Source organism: Oncorhynchus mykiss, chromosome 13 (genome assembly GCF_013265735.2).
Source record: "Oncorhynchus mykiss isolate Arlee chromosome 13, USDA_OmykA_1.1, whole genome shotgun sequence".
Lineage (NCBI taxonomy): Eukaryota > Metazoa > Chordata > Actinopteri > Salmoniformes > Salmonidae > Oncorhynchus > Oncorhynchus mykiss.
In genome coordinates this window covers 52,705,551-52,728,238 of record NC_048577.1, presented here as the reverse complement: position 1 = coordinate 52,728,238, position 22,688 = coordinate 52,705,551, and the positions used below count along the sequence as shown (strand labels likewise).

Below are 22,688 nucleotides of genomic sequence, written 5' to 3'. Positions count from 1 at the left end.
CCTTCACAGCCCATCGGCCCCTACCACTAGGCAGTTCCTCATTCCCCCTTTGAAAGCACCTGAAATGCAGATACTAAGTATCATTTTTTAAATTGTACTTTTTTCCTCCTTTATCTCCCTAATTTCGTGATATCCAATTGGTAGTTACAGTCTTGTCCCATCGCTGCAACTCCTGTACGGACTCAGGAGAGTTGAAGGTCGAAACACGACCCCGCCAAGCCACACTGCTTGTTGACACATTGCTTGCATAACCCAAAAAGCCAGCCGCACCAATGTGTCGGAGGAAACACCATACACCTGGCGACTGAAGTCAGCGTGCAGACGCATGGCCTGGGACATCCCAGCCAGCCAAATCCTCCCCTAACCTGGACGGCGCTGGGTCAATTGTGCACAGCCTCATGGGCCTCCCAGAGGTTTGTCAGTGAATTATTGTATAGTCAGTCTAGCCCGGGATTGAACCTGGGTCTGTAGTGACGCCTCTAGCATTGTGATGGAGTGCCTTAGTCCGCTGCACCACTCAGGAGGCTCAGATACTGTAAATTCAATAGAGAACTAGGTCCCATATTACACAGTTCTTTCAGATCTTGGAGATGGAATGAGGAAGTCTTTAGTGGCGGGAAGTCTTTAGTGGCGGGAAGTCTTTAGTGGCGGGAAGTCTTTAGTGGCGGGGTGTGAGGAAGTCTTTAGTGGCAGGGTGTGAGGAAGTCTTTAGTGGCAGGGTGTGAGGAAGTCTTTAGTGGCAGGGTGTGAGGAAGTCTTTAGTGGCAGGGTGTGAGGAAGTCTTTAGTGGCAGGGTGTGAGGAAGTCTTTAGTGGCAGGGTGTGAGGAAGTCTTTAGTGGCAGGGTGTGAGGAAGTCTTTAGTGGCAGGGTGTGAGGAAGTCTTTAGTGGCAGGGTGTGAGGAAGTCTTTAGTGGCAGGGTGTGAGGAAGTCTTTAGTGGCAGGGTGTGAGGAAGTCTTTAGTGGCAGGGTGTGAGGAAGTCTTTAGTGGCAGGGTGTGAGGAAGTCTTTAGTGGCAGGGTGTGAGGAAGTCTTTAGTGGCAGGGTGTGAGGAAGTCTTTAGTGGCAGGGTGTGAGGAAGTCTTTAGTGGCAGGGTGTGAGGAAGTCTTTAGTGGCAGGGTGTGAGGAAGTCTTTAGTGGCAGGGTGTGAGGAAGTCTTTAGTGGCAGGGTGTGAGGAAGTCTTTAGTGGCAGGGTGTGAGGAAGTCTTTAGTGGCGGGGTGTGAGGAAGTCTTTAGTGGCAGGGTGTGAGGAAGTCTTTAGTGGCAGGGTGTGAGGAAGTCTTTAGTGGCAGGGTGTGAGGAAGTCTTTAGTGGCAGGGTGTGAGGAAGTCTTTAGTGGCAGGGTGTGAGGAAGTCTTTAGTGGCAGGGTGTGAGGAAGTAAACAGGCTTGTTATAGGATAACATTTACAAAAGGACTCACTCTGTAGAGCAGCTCCTCTGGTGTGAGAACCTTGCCATCCTCGTCTAATCTGGGGGGAGAGAGAGAGAACTGATGGACTGCACCACACAACTAAGACAACTGTGTAGGAATCCTAGCTGTTCATATGGTACAGAGGTCTGTGTGTGTCTAAGTTACCTGTACGTCTTACACAGCACCAGTCTGGAGTAGACCGAGTTAAAGTCCCTCTCCACCTCTCTACTGGCTGCCTGAGGAGAAAACAGACAAAAGAACAGTCAGGTAAGGCACCGTCAGACAGACACTGAACCCAGCCGTCTGTCTCCTACCTCCTCTATGAAGAGCCAGGGGTGGCAGGGTCCTCCCAGTATGGAGGGTTTCTTCAAACCGTGTTGGAAGATGGCCTTCAGGGCAGGACACAACGTCCCTCTGACCAGGTCTGTCACCGCCTCAGTCACCGAGTCATCACCCGCCAGAGAGTACTGGGGACAGCAGACCAGTTATACATACAATACTGACAAACCCATAGACTGGATATATCCACTAAAATAACACTGACAAATTTAAGTCTTTTTACTAGACTGACTACACAATAATTCACTGACAAACCTCTTTGCTCCGCTCATCGAGGATTTCTACGAACTTGGCTGGAAACCAACCTTGAGTAAGAGAACAGATCATGAGATAGAAGGTTCCCCAGAGTGTTAGGAAAACATAGACTACAACATTCTAGGACGTGTGGAGGGGAGATTGGGACAGAGATGGACATTCTACAGGACGTGTGGAGGGGAGATTGGGACAGAGATAGACATTCTACAGGACGTGTGGAGGGGAGATTGGGACAGAGATAGACATTCTACAGGACGTGTGGAGGGGAGATTGGGACAGAGATGGACATTCTACAGGACGTGTGGAGGGGAGATTGGGACAGAGATAGACATTCTACAGGACGTGTGGAGGGGAGATTGGGACAGAGATGGACATTCTACAGGACGTGTGGAGGGGAGATTGGGACAGAGATATACATTCTACAGGACGTGTGGAGGGGAGATTGGGACAGAGATGGACATTCTACAGGACGTGTGGAGGGGAGATTGGGACAGAGATGGACATTCTACAGGACGTGTGGAGGGGAGATTGGGACAGAGATGGACATTCTACAGGACGTGTGGAGGGGAGATTGGGACAGAGATGGCCATTCTACAGGCCGTGTGGAGGGGAGATTGGGACAGAGATGGCCATTCTACAGGACGTGTGGAGGGGAGATTGGGACAGAGATGGCCATTCTACAGGACGTGTGGAGGGGAGATTGGGACAGAGATGGGGTGTTCTCATTCACCTCTCAGCCCGTTGAGCTCTCCCACCCAACAGTGCTCATCTTTCTGGGAAAAAATCTGAGAAAGAGAAAAACAGAGGGATGAGATGGAGGAGTGAGTTAGTCACTGTTGTAAAACTTTTTTTTTTTTTACACGTATGTTTTCACATACATTTCACACGCTGTGTTTGCAAAAACAAAGTCAGTGTGCTGTTAACAGTATAGCTTTCCCCACTGTGTTAACAGTATAGCTTTCCCACTGTGTTAACAGTATAGCTTTCCCCACTGTGTTAACAGTATAGCTTTCCCACTGTGTTAACAGTATAGCTTTCCCACTGTGTTAACAGTATAGCTTTCCCACTGTGTTAACAGTATAGCTTTCCCACTGTGTTAACAGTATAGCTTTCCCACTGTGTTAACAGTATAGCTTTCCCCACTGTGTTAACAGTATAGCTTTCCCACTGTGTTAACAGTATAGCTTTCCCACTGTGTTAACAGTATAGCTTTCCCCACTGTGTTAACAGTATAGCTTTCCCACTGTGTTAACAGTATAGCTTTCCCCACTGTGTTAACAGTATAGCTTTCCCCACTGTGTTAACAGTATAGCTTTCCCCACTGTGTTAACAGTATAGCTTTCCCCACTGTGTTAACAGTATAGCTTTCCCACTGTGTTAACAGTATAGCTTTCCCCACTGTGTTAACAGTATAGCTTTCCCACTGTGTTAACAGTATAGCTTTCCCACTGTGTTAACAGTATAGCTTTCCCCCTGTGTTAACAGTATAGCTTTCCCCCTGTGTTAACAGTATCGCTTTCCCCACTGTGTTAACAGTATAGCTTTCCCCACTGTGTTAACAGTATAGCTTTCCCCACTGTGTTAACAGTATAGCTTTCCCCACTGTGTTAACAGTATAGCTTTCCCCACTGTGTTAACAGTATAGCTTTCCCCACTGTGTTAACAGTATAGCTTTCCCCACTGTGTTAACAGTATAGCTTTCCCCACTGTGTTAACAGTATAGCTTTCCCCACTGTGTTAACAGTATAGCTTTCCCCACTGTGTTAACAGTATAGCTTTCCCCACTGTGTTAACAGTATAGCTTTCCCCACTGTGTTAACAGTATAGCTTTCCCCACTGTGTTAACAGTATAGCTTTCCCCACTGTGTTAACAGTATAGCTTTCCCACTGTGTTAACAGTATAGCTTTCCCCACTGTGTTAACAGTATAGCTTTCCCACTGTGTTAACAGTATAGCTTTCCCACTGTGTTAACAGTATAGCTTTCCCACTGTGTTAACAGTATAGCTTTCCCACTGTGTTAACAGTATAGCTTTCCCACTGTGTTAACAGTATAGCTTTCCCACTGTCCCTGTACCATACCGGGCTCTAACTAGTGCTACTCTGCTCACAAACACACGTGACCAACTTCCTTGACAATGTACCAACGGATTGAGCTACACAAATACATGGCAACATTTAAAGCAAGCTGTGGAGTGAAATTACAGCACTTAACTCCATTACATGTATGTGTTCTGTCCACTCACTGTGATGATGTCGTTCTTCCTAAAGCCCAGTTCGTCGTCGTCATGGCGCTCAAAGTCCAACAGGGCTTTGGCCCGTCTCCGTCGGTTACGAGACACAACCAGGAAGTTCTCGTGGTCTCTCTGGTGGCTCTCCATGGAGTAGTCTGGAGTCAGGTCCTGAGAGGAGGGACAGAGGGAGGGAGAGAGAGAAAGATGAAGAGAAGGCGAGAGGGGGAGGGACATAGATTAATCTAATCAAATTAGCTCAGAATGTACATCAAACATGTCAATCAGAATGACTCCACTATTTCCTAACTGTGTCGCAGTGTGAAGCACCATTGATTCAGTGATTTGATTTAATGACCGAGTGACTCATTGTTGGGTAACATGACTCACGGTGCTGCTGTGTCAGGGGAAGAATTCAATTATATGACTCATGCCACGATTACACCAGGCACTACCTAAAGCCTTCTACTGGAGATCAGTCATGGGAAAGGGGGATAACCTAGTCAGTTGTACAACCATGCATTCAACTGAAATGTGTCTTTGCATTTAACCCAACCCCTCTGAATCAGAGAGGGGCAGAGGGCTGCCTTAAATTGACATCCAGGTCTTCAGCACCAGCATGGGGGAGGACAAGAGATGCATACATTCAGCGACTTAACGGCCAGCGACTGAGCTCAGAGACCGGAAAGTCACAGATTTCTGCAGATTATCAGCAAGGCGACCACAAGATAACCAGGTGAAGGAGGGACGGACTCCCTACCCATAGCATTGTCACCATGCCAAATAGGCTAAGGTGACATTGTGCATGGTATTTAGGGAGAGCTCAGCTACTTCTTACTACAAGGCAGCTTCTCTCTTAAACGCGGGGTCAGTGAAACTGAGTCGATTCAGTAATCTGATTTAGTAGTGAGACTCACAGTGCTGGTGTGTTGGGGGTCCAGACAGCTATATGATTCAGTAACCTGATTCAGTAGTGAGATTCACAGTGCTGGTGTGTTGGGGGTCCAGACAGCTATATGATTCAGTAGTGAGACTCACAGTGCTGGTGTGTCGGGGGTCCAGACAGCTATATGATTCAGTAGTGAGACTCACAGTGCTGGTGTGTCGGGGGTCCAGACAGCTATATGATTCAGTAGTGAGATTCACAGTGCTGGTGTGTTGGGGGTCCAGACAGCTATATGATTCAGTAGTGAGATTCACAGTGCTGGTGTGTTGGGGGTCCAGACAGCTATATGATTCAGTAGTGAGACTCACAGTGCTGGTGTGTCGGGGGTCCAGACAGTGGAAGTGTTCAGCGGTGCGGGTGATGGCCTCTCGGAGCGCTGCTACCAGCTCTGTCTGCTTGATGTTCTTAGACTTGAGAGCCTCCGCCTCGTCCTCACCCCACAACAGAGAGCTCAGAGTGGACTTCCTACGTAGCGACTGTCTCCTCACAACCTATAGACACACTCTGGTTAGACATGCTATCACACACACACATTTCTATCAGACCACTCACTTTATTGAGGTTGTTGTTGAGTGTGTGGGAGTTGTTGGTGTTGAGCTGGGCCTGCTCATTGAGGATGTAAGCCAGGTGTTTGTTCCTCTGGGCCTCCAGTGTGTCCTGGGACAGCGCCCCCGCCAGCCTCATGGCCTCCCCCAGTACTGCAGCCCCGTCACCCAGCTGGCTGGGCAGATCGGACAGCGTGTTGAAGATGGACGCAGAGTTCTCAGAGGACACCAGCTCCTCCTCCTGTAGGGGAGAGAGGAGAAGGTCAACCTCCTGTAGGGGGGAGAGGAGAGGGTTAAACAGGGGAATGACCAATCCCAAATCCCCAAGACACTTGTAGGCCTCTAGATCTGAAAGGGTTGGATAGATGTAAGAAAAAGAGGTGGAGTTATTACTGTATGATTTTCAATACCAATCCAATCCTTTCTGATCTACACAGGTCTAGGGAGTAGGGGTTGGTTTAAAATCAAACCAGCAACCAGCCAGCCAATGAGAAACAACTATCCCACCTTGATCTTGAGCATGCCCAGTGTGACCTGGAAGAGGACCACAGAGCCCTGGTAGAACAGCAGGTCCCAGATCCTCAGCAGGATGCGGATGTCCACCACACTGGCAAACGATGTCAGGAACCAGTGCAGCGTGATCAGAGACAACTCTGGGGGAGGAGAGGAGATGAAGAAAAGGGTTAGGACACACAGGCAGGTTGGTCTCCTACACTACACCCGACATTCTTAGCAATGTTTGTGGCCTCTAAACACCAGACTTTAAAAGCCTTATTGCAGTTTCCCTGTAGCTCCCATGATCCCTATTCACATTAACAGCTTAGTCATTTAGCAGACATTTTTATCCAGAGTGACTTACACTAGTGCATTCAATCTTAAGTTAGCTATGTGAGACAACCACAGTTCATTTTCCTCCATAAAGTAGGATCCAGCAAAGTAGGATAAGACGAGTGTTAAAGTGTAAAGAACCCCCCCATCTCTCTCACCGATGTCGTGCTCCTGCAGAAGCCTGTCCAGGCTTGGTAGATACTGGACTATGAGCTGTCTGAGGACCCTCTGGTCTGTCTGGACCCCCAGCAGGGTGGAGGAGAAGTAGGAGGGTGGCAGCAGGTCCTCGATCAGGGCACACATCATCCACAGCACGTCCTCCTCCTCCAGGAACAGCAACAGACATGACACCACCTGGGGATGGGGAGAGCGTGGAGAAAAGAAACAGAAGAGATTAGATCTTTATTGTCCCCGTTGGGCAATTCGGTTGCAGCGAAAATACAGAGTCTGGGCAGATACAAACATATACACATTACAGTAGAGGTATTACAAACTCCCTAGATTAAAGAGTTAATCAAGAACACAAGATCAAAGTAATATTTAAAATACTATTTAAAACGTGCAGAAAGGGACCTGGATAGTAATATGCCAGGTCTTTACCAGACAGAGGAAAGTGTATTAACCTGGATGGTAATATGCCAGCTCTTTACCAGACAGAGGAAAGTGTATTAACCTGGATGGTAATATGCCAGGTCTTTACCAGCCAGAGGAAAGTGTATTAACCTGGATGGTAATATGCCAGGTCTTTACCAGCCAGAGGAAAGTGTATTAACCTGGATGGTAATATGCCAGGTCTTTACCAGACAGAGGAAAGTGTATAGATCGTAACTACACAATAGAGCACAGTGAACGTCCTCCTTACCATGCCTGTGCCCTGGCAGTAGCCAATGTCTGGGTAGAGCCATGCCAGGCCCCGCAGTACCCGCCTCAGCCTGGGAACACCCACACTCTGCAGGCTGCAGAAACACGCGTTGGAGGGCATGGTCCGCAACAGGTCCTTCTCTATCTGAGAGAGGGGGAAGAGATGGACGGAGTGGGATGAGAAGGGGTGGCGAGATAGAGGGAAGACAGAGAGAGGGGGGAAATATTGTTTTTCAACCAATGTGTTGTAAGAGTTTACAGATGTATTAGCATATATAAATTAATAATCAACCATTAATAAATCCCCTTGTAAATCACTTATATTTTTTAAAACAGGTTAACAATGTTTGATCCTCAATCACAGATTTTCATCAAGGGAGAGAAACATCTTACATCATCAGTACCATTCCACCCCTCCACCTGGAGTCATCTGGATGTACAGTACCTCAGCATCCAGTACCTGTTTGGCAGCAGTGGTCTCGTCGTTGGTGCTGTTCTTAACGATCTCTTTGTAGGATATCTCTGTAGTCCTTTTCTTCTGCAGAGCTCCAGACAGACGCATCCACAACTAGCACGACCAGAGAGAGGGGGGGGGCAGTCAGACAACAGACGAGAGGTCGACTGATTATGATTTTTCAACGCCGATACCGATTATTGGAGGACCAAAAAAACACAATACCTTTGAGATGATATATATATAAAAATCAATCAATCAATCATAGACCTAATTATAATATAAAAACACACAGAAATACGAGCCTTAGGTCATTAATATGGTAAACTATCATTTTGAAAAAACAAAACGTTTATTCTTTCAGTGAAATACGGAACCGTTCCGTATTTTATCTAACGGGTGGCAACCTTAAGTCAAAATATTGCTGTTACATTGCACAACCTTCAATGTTATGTCATAATTATGTACAATTCTGGCAAATTAATTACGGTCTTTGTTAGGAAGAAATGGTCTTCACACAGTTCGCAATGAGCCAGGCGGCCAAAACTGCTGCATATACCCTGACTCTGTTGCACAGAATGCAAGAGAAGTGACACAATTTCCCTAGTTCAAAGAAATTCATGTTAGCAGGTAATATTAACTAAATATGCAGGTTTAAAAATATATACCTGTGTATTGATTTTAAGAAAGGCATTGATGTTTATGGTTAGGTACTCATTGGTGCAACTATTGTGCTATTTTCGCGAATGTGCTTGTTAAATCACCTGTTTGGCGAAGTAGGCTGTGATTCAATTATAAATTAACAGGCACCGCATTGATTATATGCAACGCAGGACAAGCTAGATAAACTAGTAATATCAACAACCATGTGTAGTTAACTAGAGATTGTTTTTTATAAGATATGTTTCATGCTAGCTAGCACCTTACCTTGGCTTCTTGCTGCACTCGCATAACAGGTAGTCAGCCTGCAACGCAGTCTCCTTGTGGAGTGCAATGTAATCGGCTATAATCGGTGTCCAAAAATGCCGATTACAGATTATGAACACTTGGAAAATCGGCCCTAATTAAATCGGCCATTCCGATTAATCAGTCGACCTCTACAACAGACATCTCTGAATCAGGTTATACACCGTAGTAGGAGTTGGCCCTTTGACCACTTTATCTCCCCTTACTGGTCTGTGGTCTCATTCTGCCTTTTCCCTTTGTTAAAACCTCTACTGCTGTGTTTTCTCCCTCTAGGCCCCCTTACTGGTCTGTGGTCTCATTCTGCCTTTTCCCTTTGTTAAAACCTCTACTGCTGTGTTTTCTCCCTCTAGGCCCCCTTACTGGTCTGTGGTCTCATTCTGCCTTTTCCCTTTGTTAAAACCTCTACTGCTGTGTTTTCTCCCTCTAGGCCCCCTTACTGGTCTGTGGTCTCATTCTGCCTTTTCCCTTTGTTAAAACCTCTACTGCTGTGTTTTCTCCCCTCTAGGCCCCCTTACCTGTGGTCTCATTCTGCCTTTTCCCTTTGTTAAAACCTCTACTGCTGTGTTTTCCCCCCTCTAGGCCCCCTTACTGGTCTGTGGTCTCATTCTGCCTTTTCCCTTTGTTAAAACCTCTACTGCTGTGTTTTCTCCCCTCTAGGCCCCCTTACCTGTGGTCTCATTCTGCCTTTTCCCTTTGTTAAAACCTCTACTGCTGTGGTTTCTCCCCTCTAGGCCCCCTTACTGGTCTGTGGTCTCATTCTGCCTTTTCCCTTTGTTAAAACCTCTACTGCTGTGTTTTCTCCCTCTAGGCCCCCTTACTGGTCTGTGGTCTCATTCTGCCTTTTCCCTTTGTTAAAACCTCTACTGCTGTGTTTTCTCCCCTCTAGGCCCCCTTACCTGTGGTCTCATTCTGCCTTTTCCCTTTGTTAAAACCTCTACTGCTGTGTTTTCCCCCCTCTAGGCCCCCTTACTGGTCTGTGGTCTCATTCTGCCTTTTCCCTTTGTTAAAACCTCTACTGCTGTGTTTTCTCCCCTCTAGGCCCCCTTACTGGTCTGTGGTCTCATTCTGCCTTTTCCCTTTGTTAAAACCTCTACTGCTGTGTTTTCCCCCCTCTAGGCCCCCTTACCTGTGGTCTCATTCTGCCTTTTCCCTTTGTTAAAACCTCTACTGCTGTGTTTTCTCCCCTCTAGGCCCCCTTACTGGTCTGTGGTCTCATTCTGCCTTTTCCCTTTGTTAAAACCTCTACTGCTGTGTTTTCTCCCCTCTAGGCCCCCTTACTGGTCTGTGGTCTCATTCTGCCTTTTCCCTTTGTTAAAACCTCTACTGCTGTGTTTTCTCCCTCTAGGCCCCCTTACTGGTCTGTGGTCTCATTCTGCCTTTTCCCTTTGTTAAAACCTCTACTGCTGTGTTTTCTCCCCTCTAGGCCCCCTTACTGGTCTGTGGTCTCATTCTGCCTTTTCCCTTTGTTAAAACCTCTACTGCTGTGTTTTCTCCCTCTAGGCCCCCTTACTGGTCTGTGGTCTCATTCTGCCTTTTCCCTTTGTTAAAACCTCTACTGCTGTGTTTTCTCCCCTCTAGGCCCCCTTACCTGTGGTCTCATTCTGCCTTTTCCCTTTGTTAAAACCTCTACTGCTGTGTTTTCTCCCTCTAGGCCCCCTTACTGGTCTGTGGTCTCATTCTGCCTTTTCCCTTTGTTAAAACCTCTACTGCTGTGTTTTCTCCCCTCTAGGCCCCCTTACTGGTCTGTGGTCTCATTCTGCCTTTTCCATTTGTTAAAATCTCTACTGCTGTGTTTCCCCCCTCTAGGCCCCCTTACCTGTGGTCTCATGCTGTGTGGTATGCCCCCCAGCACCAGGGAGCGGAGGCGTTCAGAGTGGGGCAGGACGGGGGAGATGAGGTCCCAGGTCAGGTCTCCTACGGTGTGGTTGTGGGTGAACTCCAGGTGGGCCTGCCAGCGCAGCCTCTGCTGGGGGTCCTCTCTCTGGGGCTCTGGCCTCGGCTCTGGCTCTACACCATCTGGAGGGGGAGAGAGATGGTGTTCAACTTCAGTTATCGTTGTTCAGGGTTATACTCCTGCATTCCTGTTACTTTGGCACTGTCTGCTTCCCCTGTTTTAATGATTTCTCCTCCTCCACCACTAAGGTCTGTTTCCCCTGTTTTAACCCATTAGACATGGGCCCAACAACAGCCCCAGTGTTCAGCTGTGTCTCAGTTCCTTTACAGTGGACTATGTCTACAGTATCAGCAACAGGTCAATAGGATTTCAGCAAGCAGTGCAAGTCACTTTTTTACCTTTATTTAACTAGGCAAGTCAGTTAAGAACACATTGTTATTTACAATGACTGCCTTTCCCCCAGCCAAACCCTAACCAGGGGCGGCAGGGTAGCCTAGTGTTGGACTAGTAACTGGAAGGTTGCAAGTTCGAACCCCCGAGCTGACATGGTACAAATCTGTCGTTCTGCCCCTGAGCAGTTAACCCACTGTTCCCAGGCCGTCATTGAAAATAAGAATTTGTTCTTAACTGACTTGCCTAGTTAAATAAAAATAAAAAATAAATAACCCGGATGACACTGGTCCAATTGTGCGCCATCCTATGGGACTCCCAATCACGACCGGTTGTGAAACAGCCTGGAATCGAACCAGGATCTGTAGTGACACCTCTAGCACTGAGATGCAGTGTCTTAGACCGCTGTGCCACTCGGGAGGCCCCAATTCAATGCCTGTGAACTGATCACAGGTATTGAATTGATCGGTCACACGTTGCATACTGTAACTGTACAGCTATGGCTGAAAAAATCTGAAAGACGATGGCCAGAGCTTACCCATGATGTTGAATAAAATCGTTACGCAACAAGTCAGTTTTAGTCAACGTATGGAATAGTTGGGAAATGACAAATCCGAAATGCGGTCTTTTCCTATGATATATGACACACATTTTCAGCCTACGTTACATTTCAGGGCTGGGTTTTATTTGGGTGTTATCACCAACCAGCATGCCACTGTTTATTCATCAGAAACAGGTGCAGTGTTATTCATTTTCAAGACTGAGATGAGCCAAACAGCCTTGTGTCCACTTGTCAACCTGAGCCATGGAGCAAATTAAAATGGGGCGTGGAAACGGGATTTTGCACCTACACTTTTTTTCTTTTTACCAGAAATGCATCATCCATTGGATAATATATTTTTAACAAAGACTAGCTAAAAAAATGTATCTGACCATTTTATAAATGGAATAACACAACCCACCACGGTAGTCAACTCTTAATCTACTGAATGACTGCTAACATATTGCTGGGTGAGTAAAGACCAATATCGTTTAAAAGAAGCAAATCACATTAAAATTGATGCATGCAATGAGTGATATATCTGTGATGAAGGTTTGAGTCCTGTTTTCTTCTTACCATCACTGTCCAGCCTGAAGCCAAACTCATCATACTGCAGTTCTGCCTCCTCTGTTGGGTCCTTCTGTAAACGGAGACAATAAGAGCCATACAACAAGTCCCATGACATATTATATTAAAGTACAAGATAAATCACAGTAAACACTACGGGTTAAGCAGTACCTTTATAGGTCAATGAGTGCAAACAAGACGCTACAAGAATTAATGGCAAAAAAAATTGAATATGGGCAGGTGTGGTAAAAACATTCACATTCAATAAATCCAGAAATAGCCTAGAAAACCACAGTACTAAGCTAGAGGCTCCCTCTCCTCAGTGTTAACCTAGCAGTACAAAGATGTCAGGTCAGTCTGTACCTGATAGTACTTGGCCAGGATGTCCTGGGGCCACATACTGGAGGTCAGGGCTGAGAAGGGGCCCCCAGGGGCTGGAGTGTAACCACCTGGAACACAGAGGGGGGAAGGAATGAGAGAAGAGGGAGATAGAAGATAAACTGATTGTGAGTCAAAATAATGTGAGGGACATAAAGAAAATAGAAGGACAAGAGAGGAAACATGAAGGGAAAGGGGCGAGGTGGGATGACAGAGGACTGAATGAGAATAGACTGACAGGGGGAAAATCAAACCCTGACAGAGAAGTTTGAGAGAAAGACGGAATGGAAAATGATAGGGGGGTGAGAGGAGAAACTGGCAGAAGGATAATCAACAGCACTATCAGAAAGGGGAAGCATAAGGGAAAGAAAAGGAAGAGGATGGAGGGATTGAGGGAGGGAATAGGGGAAGAGAGGGATGGGAGCCCTTACCTGACATGCCGGAGGAGAGCAGAATGAATAAGGTGTGTGTTGGTGTAGACAACCACTCTGGGAAAGGAGGGAGATCAGATACTAGCACCGACTCTGGAAGGAGAAAACAGACAAATTACCTGTCTGACCCAATAACTCACTCACACTAATGTCCCAAAGATTAGTCCCCCTTTAGTTAACTCCTTTTTGAATCCAAGAGTGGCAGAAGAGCTCCTGCATGTTCAGTTTGGTCTTCAATTCCATGTAGCAAGGTAGCCAGCATCAGTACATCCTTTCGTAATCAGTCTTCCCCTCCCCTAGTAAGGAGGGGTCAGTTCAAACACATTTACAGACACTAGACAGAGCACACAATAAGAGCTTAACCCTTCTCCATGTGAAGCAGTAGAACTACTGGAGCAACAGCCTCTCTCTCATGAACACACCTCTTCCTTATAGAAAACAAACAAAACAGAAGACACTAACATGACCTATTCTTGCACCGTGCAGTCAGGATCAAAAGTGATAGAACAAGAGAGGGAGGTCAGGATGGAGAGATACAATGAGGAAAGAGATTGAAGTGAGAGATGGAGGAAGAACAGATGATCAGAGCAAGAGAGGGAGCGAGTGGGAGAAAGAAAGAACTGGGGGTGTGTGAAGGAGGAAGAAAGAGGGATACAACTCTGAAGCACCAACTGTTCTCATGCAATAATAATGGCAACGTGACCATGGCTGCTGCTCTTCATACTGTAAATATTGCCCTTCCTTGGCTTCTCTCACAAACACACACACACTATAAGAGTGTTATTGTCTTGAAAGTAAACCCATGACATGCCTAGCTCCTCAGGGAGTAGAAGGGGGGGCTGGCAGCAGCATTTGACCTCAGTGTATTTGAATGAGCAGCAGTTAAGTGTACCCATTAAGACCACTTCCATCTTTGGATTCAAAGTAGAAAAAGACAAATGTTCTGCTATTTAATGTTTCAACCAGTTATTCTAAGGCAATCAGGTGTTTTATTATTCATTATGGACAGTTCGAACTAGTGGCCAATTTCAAAGCTGCAAAAAAACTGACTCTGATAATAACATTTCTGATATTTTTAGTAGTACCTCAGTTGATCATACTTAATATAAATAGGAGATGAATGTGTTGATATATGCACATGATAGCATACAACGTGTATTAATTACTATTACCAATTGAAAATAGGTTTTTCAAGCTAGCAGTCGCACCACGTCAAAGTCAATGTAGCAACAGAACTCAATATAGAACAATATAATCAAATCACATTTGATCGGTCACATGTTAGCAGATGTTAATGCGAGTGTAGCGATATTGCTTGTGCTTCTAGTTCAGACAATGTAGTAATATCTAACACATTCACAATGACTGCCTTACACACACAAATGTGAAGGGATGAATAAGAATCTGTACATATAAATATATGGATGAGCGATGGCAGTGATGCATAGGCCAGATGCAGTAGATGGTATAGAATACAGTATATACATATGAGATGAGTAATGTAGGATATGTAAACATTATTCAAGTGTTGTTATTTAAAGTGACTAGTGATACCATTAAGTCAATTTATTAAAGTGGCCAAAGAATTGAGTCTGTATGTTGGCAAAAGCCTCTCTTTGTTAGTGATGGCTGTTTAACAGTCTGATGGCCTTGAGATTGAAAAACAGCTTCCGTCTCTCGGTTCCAGCTTTGATGCACCTGCACTGAGCTCGCCTTCTGGATGATAGCAGGGTGAACAGGCAGTGGCTCGGGTGGTTGTTGTCCTTGATGATCTTTTTGGCCTTCCTGTGATATCGGGTGCTGTAGGTGTCCTGGAGGGAAGGTAGTTTGCCCCCGGTGATTCTTTGTGCAGACCGCACCACCCCCCGGAGAGCCTTGCGGTTGAGGGTTGCGCAGTTGCCGTACCAGGTGGTGATACAGTCCGACAGGACTGTTGCGCCTTCACCACGCTGTCTGTGTGGGTGGACTATTTCAGTTTGTGTGAGTTTGTGTGAAAATAAAATAAAAAACTAACTTTACACCTTCTCCATTACTGTCCTTTGTTTTGTTGACATTGAGTGAGAGGTTATTGAACTTTCCGGACACCACACTCCGAGGGCACGCACCTCCTCCCTGTAGGCCGTCTCGTCGTTGTTGGTAATCAAGCCTGAGTAGCAGACAGTTTACTCTGGGCACCTTATTCATCCAAGCTACACAATACTGCTCCCAGCCTTAACAAGTTAAACATATTGCACTTTTACTTTCTTCTCCAACACTTTGTTTTTGCATTATTTAAACCAAATTGAACATGTTTCATTCTTTATTTGAGACTAAATTGATTTTATTTATGTATTAAGTTCAAATATAGTGTTCATTCAGTATTGTCATTACAAATTAGAGGTCGACCGATTAATCGGAATGGCCGATTTAATTAGGGCCGATTTCAAGTTTTCATAAACAATCTTTTTTTTTTTTACACCTTTATTTTAAATCTTTATTTAACTAGGCAAGTCAGTTAAGAACACATTCTTATTTTCAATGACGGCCTAGGAACGGTGGGTTAATTGCCTCGTTCAGGGGCAGAACGACAGATTTTCACCTTGTCAGCTCGGGGGATTCAATCTTGCAACCTTACAGTTAACTAGTCCAACGCTCTAACCACCTGCCTCTCATTGCACTCCACGAGGAGATTGCCTGTTACGCGAATGAAGTAAGCCAAGGTAAGTTGCTAGCTAGCATTAAACTTATCTTATAGAAAACAATCATAATCACTAGTTAACTACACATGGTTGATGATATTACTAGATATTATCCAGCGTTGCATATAATCGATGCGGTGCATATCGTTGCTCCAATGTGTACCTAACCATGAACATCAATGTCTTTCTTAAAATCAATACACAGAAGTATATATTTTTAAACCTGAATATTTAGCTAAAAGAAAACCAGGTTAGCAGGCAATATTAACCAGGTGAAATTGTGTCACTTCTCTTGCGTTCATTGCACGCAGAGTCAGTGTATATGCAACAGTTTGGGCCGCCTAATTTGCCAGAATGTTACGTAATTATGACATAACATTGAAGGTTGTACAATGTAACAGGGATATTTAGACTAATGGATGCCACCCGTTAGATAAAATATGGAATGGTTCCATATTTCACTGAAAGAATAAACGTTTTGTTTTCGAGATGATAGTTTCCGGATTTGACCATATTAATGACCTAAGGCTCGTATTTCTGTGTGTTATTATGTTATAACTAAGTCTATGATTTGATAGAGCAGTCTGACTGAGGAATGGTAGGCACCAGCAGGCTCATAAGCATTCATTCAAACAGCACTTTCATGCGTTTTGCCAGCAGCTCTTCGTTGTGCGTCAAGCATTGCGCTGTTTATGACTTCAAGCCTATCAACTCCCGAGATTAGGCTTATGTAACCAATGTGAAATGGCTAGCTAGTAAGCGGGGTGCGCGCTAATAGCGTTTCAAACGTCACTCGCTCTGAGACTTGGAGTGGTTGTTCCCCTTGCTCTGCATGGGTAAAGCTGCTTCGAGGGTGGCTGTTGTCGTTGTGTTCCTGGTTCGAGCCCAGGGAGGAGCGAGGAGAGGGACGGAGGCTATACTGTTACACTGGCAATACTAAAGTGCCTATAAGAACATCCAATAGTCAAAGGTTAATGAAATACAAATGGTATAGAGAGAAATAGTCCTATAATAACTACAACCTAAAACTTCTTACCTGGGAATATTGAAGACTCATGTTAAAAGGAACCACCAGCTTTCATATGTTCTCATGTTCTGAGCAAGGAACTTAAACGTTAGCTTTCTTACATGGCACATATTGCACTTTTACTTTCTTCTCCAGCACTTTGTTTTTGCATTATTTAAACATGTTTCATTATTTATTTGAGGCTAAATTGATTTTATTGATATATTATATCAAGTTAAAATAAGTGTTCATTCAGTATTGTTGTAATTGTCATTATTACAAATTAATTAATTAAATCGACCGATTAATCGGTATTGGCTTTTTTCGGTCCTCCAAATTGGTAACTGTATTCACAAGTGATGACAAAAACCTTTTAAAAGTTTTGTTACTTTAATGAGAAATGAGAAAAAAGTTCCATTTGGAATATTTTTAATTTCAGTGTGATTAACTCAGGCCTTGTCATTAGGGGAGCAATGTTACAAAGTATTAGAAATAGATTTGGGTACGACTTTTTGGGACTTTGAAAACGGTTGCAATAAGGAAAGTTTTTGCATTGGTAGTTGTGGAAAAATGCATATCTGATCAAAAAATGTATCCTAATAATAATATAAATATCTCAGTGATCCAAGAGGAAATGTCATGAAAAATAACACGATCATTCTTTGGGTCAAATGTCAGTTGTGTGAGAATTACCCATGCTTGTGTGTATGTTTGTATGTGCGTTTGCAAGGACAAATCAACAGGCGTTAGACTATCTGGTGAATGAATAATGAAGCCTACAATCATGTGAGTGAGTGAGTGAAAGAGAAACCCTTCTGCAGCCAATGCAGTCAGTAGAAAATCCCCACTCGATAACACACAACTCACACACAGTAGTGTCCCTATCAGTTCATACCCAGACTCATATCACAGCGAGTAAAGATAGAGCTTACAGACAAACACAGTTACCTCATCACAGGCCAAAAGAACACCTAGTTGGTTACCCATGGAGACAGTTTCCCCCGGAGACAGTGTCGTCTCTTAATCTTGGATTGGGAGGAAAGCTCACTCAAGTCTTATGAGCTGTGTAACCTAGAAGATGTTTGTTTGCCATTCCTTTGAGCCAACAAGTCATGTTCTCTAATCACTATGACAAAAACACATTACAGCGCCCCTGGGCCCTAGTAACAGTGTCCATGTTAACAAACAGTACTTAGCCTATTGAAGTTGTAATCAGCGACAGCCAGACTTGTTGACCGGAAGTGATGTGGGGACAGGTCACACAGAAAAATTTAAAAAAGCACACACACCACTAAGTTTTCCAGATGCATTTTACAACACCAGGAGATCTTTTACAAACCTGTTTAGCTTGCTGAACTGTGACAATCACTCCCGGCAACTATACCATGGTAACCAACGACAGCTTCATGGACAACGACAGCTTCAACAGACACTGTCGGAAAGCAAACGTTGCGGCAACAACATGACCACCTTGAAATGATTAAACAGCAGGAGGCTCGCTCTTCTGTTACAACTTCCTAAAGACCATTCATTCACAGTAAACAGCCCCACTATCACCTCCTTATAAACAGACTACATTAGCATAATAGCTATAGCCAGCCAGCCAAGCATATCAGGCCAACCACCATGGCAACAAAGCAGTCATTCCTCCAGACATGGAGTATCAGCATATGAAGAGGATATTTGGGACTTGAGAAATCAATTGGTGGTTTGGAGGATGGCCAGAGCAGTCCTAGACTAGTCCTTGTGTTTTTCCTGCTTCGGGGGTACAGGGCAACATGTAGGCTACACAGTCATTTGTTGGATTGGTATTACACATTTATAGCGCAAATGTATCCCTTTTCTACATTCTTAAAGACAATTCTGGAAGAAAGCAAGATAAAAGAGAGATGGAGGGGCAGATTTTAAGGCGAGGCTATCCTGTGTTTACCTACACTTTACACAATGAAGATCCTGCTGTGTGGGCTGGGAGTGCCCTGTGTGTGAGCCCTCTGAGTCACCAGAGCAGGAGATCTGGCTTGCAGATTCAGTGCCTTTTTAAATCCCCGCTGAAGACATTTTTATAACAATGTGTTTAATGCATGATTTTAATTATCCATCTAGTTTCTTTGTCCTTCCTCCTGTCTTTGTTAGTACTTATTTATTGTGTTGTTTTATGATGTGAAGCACTGTTGCTAGTATTGAAAGGTGCTATACAACATATTTGTTTAAATGTATTATTATTAAATGGCAGCTAAATTTGACATTTGAGTAATTTAGCAGATGCTCTTATCCAGAGCAACTTACAGGAGCAATTAGGGTTAAGTGCCTTGCTCAAGGGTACAGACAGATTTTTTCACCTAGTCGGCTCTGGGATTCGAACCAGCTGCCTTTCAGTTACTGGCCCAATGCTCTTAAAGGAAGTGCTGCGATGGGCCCTCTCCTTCTCTGCTGCGGTAGACTCTGGTTAAAGTGACCTGTTCTCTGCTCAAAATCCTTAATCCATCTCCTTACTCCCTGGCTCTCCCTCCAGCAGGTCCCCCCAGAGCCAGACAGTCACGTCAGCAAATGGTGAGTCACAGCAGGCTATATCATTGGACACACACAATGCAAGAGACTAGCTGCCACGAACACCACTCTGCTCAACAGCTAAATTATGATCAGCAGGCCCCATTCTCTTTGGCATGCTTGCGTCGCACCGCACACAAACAGTGGCATGAACGCCCCATCACAGGTTCCCACACCTATTCCAACACACAGACATGTGAGACACGGCAACGAGAAATGCCACTTTCTCTGAAATCCCAAATACTATTCTGGGGAAAGCTCCATAAATCCACAGCCTTCCAAGGAGCTTAGAGGGAACTTAAATGTCATCACATCACTCACTCCCTACTGAGGAAACAGGCTCTGCCTCTGATCCAAACGAACACAGTATCCAACAGCATCCGTCACACTGTGGTCTTTAACCAACAGGTGTTAAAGGCAGAGTGTGTGGTGGAGCCAGTAAGATGGTACCATTAATTTCAGTATGTATGTATGTATGTATGTATGTATGTATGTATGTATGGTTATATTACAAATTTCATGCAATTCTACTCCTTTTGCCACGGGGCAGATTTTTGTTAAATTAAACGCATTATGCGGGTTGAATGCAGTAACAGAAAAAAAACCTATTAATACAATTCCCACGATGGTAGTGACTGCTTATCACTTATTAACCATCAGTTATTCACATGACTTTAATATTTCAGTTGTGTACATTACATTTGTTTTATTTGATTACTATCATTTCATTCCAAGTCATTATCTCTATAGAGCTGCTGCCTACGCTGTCTGACAAAAATCACTATTTTAGTAGTTCAGAGTAAATAAGGCAGACTTATGACTGCTGAATACCAATACCTCAAAGCAACTGCTCTCTGTGTATCCCCTCTTGCTCCTGCATTCATCTGTAGCTTAGTAGCAGGCATAAAAGAAACAGAACGGACAAGCAGCCGAGCAATGGATTATAGGTCAATGTAGTTCATTATCATGTTTTCTGCACTAAACTATGTAGAACATTGGCCAGTTGGAAACTAAAACATCGTACATTTCAGACATGATCCGATTTCTCTACAGAAACTGCAGTACATTGACAGAAAAAAAGAAAAAAAAAAGGATTTAAATAATTAGCTAGTTGTTTAAAAACAGAAAAACAACCGACACTTCAGTTAAATCCTTAAGCACCAGTAGTGGTGCGCGACTAATGTGGTTGGAGTCGCCTCTTGCTCGACTCCAAAATACGCTGAAACGGATGCGCACACACCACATTATTGCTGAGTCCTACTAGGAAGACTGCATTTGCATTCTAGAGGACTGACATGAGCATGATGCTGCCCCTTTGCTCATCAACTTAGCCTATAAAAGGACTAGGTGACGTGTAGGAGCTAGAATATTTCTGTGATATATCTGCTGTGTGCAGCCTTGATGGACCCCATGGAATGACATGGCACAATCTACCCTGATAAGGCTAGCAAGTTAGCAGACTTAAGGAAAATTAAATTAAACATTTGGTCCCATTTAGAAAACCGATTTGTGTTAAGAAAACATGCATTTCATAATCAACAAAATATTTTGTCTGCATTACCATGGCATAGAGGAGTGTCCCAGTTCGACAGTAGGTGATAGGGATACTGTCAATGTCACTATTCTAAAAAGGTAGGGTCCACCAAGGGGCCCATCAAGGCTGTGCACAGTCATTTAGATGTACATCCCATTACAAAATATGTAATGAATATCCTTTCTTAGTGAAAAAACAAACAATAGAACCTTAACATCAATTACCTCAGAAACCCTATGTCATTTGACTTACCATTATGCCTCTAGACATGTCATTACACGGGATGCCACGCCCACAATGATGCCCATTGAACCAATTTTTTAATCAGTCTCATATTTTCGCAATAACACACAGGCATTGATTGTTATTGTACAAATGTATAGGATATCCATTACAAAGCTTACATCTCCCACTTTGCCAGGTGTCCTGCTTAACAATACTCACCCTATACTTTTATATACATTTGATGAATTTACGAGGCATTAATAGACAAGACATTGCTGGATACAGATGACCAAAATATAACCTATGCACATGGTTCTGGCTGTCAGCCTAGTGGCCGACACACCTACCTATGCCTGGCTGTGCTCCCACCCATCACTCTCTCCCTTGGAGTTGGCTCTTTCTTTGCTGTGAAAGATGCAAGAGTTTGTGTTCTCGAAGTAGACTATGGCAAATAGTTTCCACCGTCGCAAAAATAATGAATATTTGGAGTTGATTCCAAGAGGAGCAGATGTCAGAGAATGGGGCAGATAGATTCCTTGACTATCTGCCCCTCGACTATCTGACTATTATTTTGGAGTCGACTCCCCACCACTAAGCACTAGTAGTTTTTCAGATAATTTCCTGCAATTCTAAACGTTGCCATAGGATGTAGAGAAATGTTTGAAGTTAATATGATATCTGAGTGATATCTGAATAAGGGCCCCTGGTCGCTCATTTGACCATGATTACAACAAGTTTAGACAGCTGGGTAGACAAATTAACCAATCTAAAAATGTTTTGCTGACATGGGCTAATTGAGTGACCATCTGTGACAGCCATAAGAGAAAACTACTGATGCACAACCACATTTCGAAATTGTACCTTGTGTTTCTACTATGCTAACTCAGTAAGTTAAGACCAACTGAGTTCCTAAAAACAATTTAAAAAATCAAATATCCGCGGGTCTACAAACAAGTGTGCATGTGTGGAAAAACCTAGTAACCACCATCATCCATGCCATGGCACCGATCACAAATCCTCATCAATGAACTCGCCATACTAACGTTAGTTAACTTTAATTTGTCGGTTATAAATAACATGATCATATTCCATTGTAGCAGCAACACATTAACGTTATATTGATGCCAACAGTCCAACCATGTCACGACTTGGATGGATGGAAACCTTTATCGTTCGTCATCACTTGACATGAACATATTATTTGATTCGTGATTGTATTGGCTACCTAACAAGCTAAACTTCAGCTTACTAATATGCTGTTCAGAACATGCTAGCTAGCTACATTGCCAATCATGATAGATAGATTCAATGAACATGCATGAAGCCTGGCTAGTAAGTTACAGTTCTAGCTTGCTTGATAACAACGCTAATGTTACCTAACTGGCGAACTAATAGCTAGCTAGGTAGCTAACCATATGTTAAATATGGCTCTGGCCTCAACAAGTTCAGTGACTACATTACAATAGCTAGCATCTTACCTTATTGTCATTCTGTACAATTACAAAGGCTGTCCAATGTTTTCCGATGGCGTTTCTTAGTTGTAAAAATAGCCAAATCTGCTACTACTGGGGTTTCTGTTTTGCGTCATGCACCTGTCTGCGGTGCGTTTCTCTTTGGTATCACTGCGCTTCTCCAATGTTTTCCAATATGAAAAGTAGTCC

General features: G+C 44.1%; 1 protein-coding gene across 4 annotated transcripts in view; it reads right to left on the bottom strand.

Moving 5' to 3' along the window:
* Positions 1 to 22,688, bottom strand: part of LOC110486774 (small G protein signaling modulator 3) — a 26,259-nt gene extending 3,571 nt beyond the window's left edge. Inside the window, exons 1-17 of one of the 4 annotated variants that reach the window (XM_036941464.1) lie at positions 22,506 to 22,688; positions 13,038 to 13,130; positions 12,592 to 12,677; positions 12,238 to 12,301; positions 10,653 to 10,852; positions 7,862 to 7,984; positions 7,418 to 7,561; positions 6,714 to 6,909; positions 6,235 to 6,380; positions 5,735 to 5,998; positions 5,491 to 5,673; positions 4,252 to 4,407; positions 2,738 to 2,792; positions 2,008 to 2,057; positions 1,728 to 1,880; positions 1,579 to 1,649; positions 1,423 to 1,471 (exon numbers count right to left, since the gene is read on the bottom strand). In XM_036941464.1, the coding sequence (XP_036797359.1) occupies positions 1,423 to 1,471; positions 1,579 to 1,649; positions 1,728 to 1,880; positions 2,008 to 2,057; positions 2,738 to 2,792; positions 4,252 to 4,407; positions 5,491 to 5,673; positions 5,735 to 5,998; positions 6,235 to 6,380; positions 6,714 to 6,909; positions 7,418 to 7,561; positions 7,862 to 7,984; positions 10,653 to 10,852; positions 12,238 to 12,301; positions 12,592 to 12,677; positions 13,038 to 13,044 (1,947 nt within the window). In that variant the 5' untranslated portion in view covers positions 13,045 to 13,130; positions 22,506 to 22,688. The remainder of the gene's footprint in view (positions 1 to 1,422; positions 1,472 to 1,578; positions 1,650 to 1,727; positions 1,881 to 2,007; positions 2,058 to 2,737; positions 2,793 to 4,251; positions 4,408 to 5,490; positions 5,674 to 5,734; positions 5,999 to 6,234; positions 6,381 to 6,713; positions 6,910 to 7,417; positions 7,562 to 7,861; positions 7,985 to 10,652; positions 10,853 to 12,237; positions 12,302 to 12,591; positions 12,678 to 13,037; positions 13,131 to 22,505) is intronic. The other 3 variants (XM_036941466.1, XM_036941465.1, XM_036941467.1) reach the window with 3 other exon arrangements.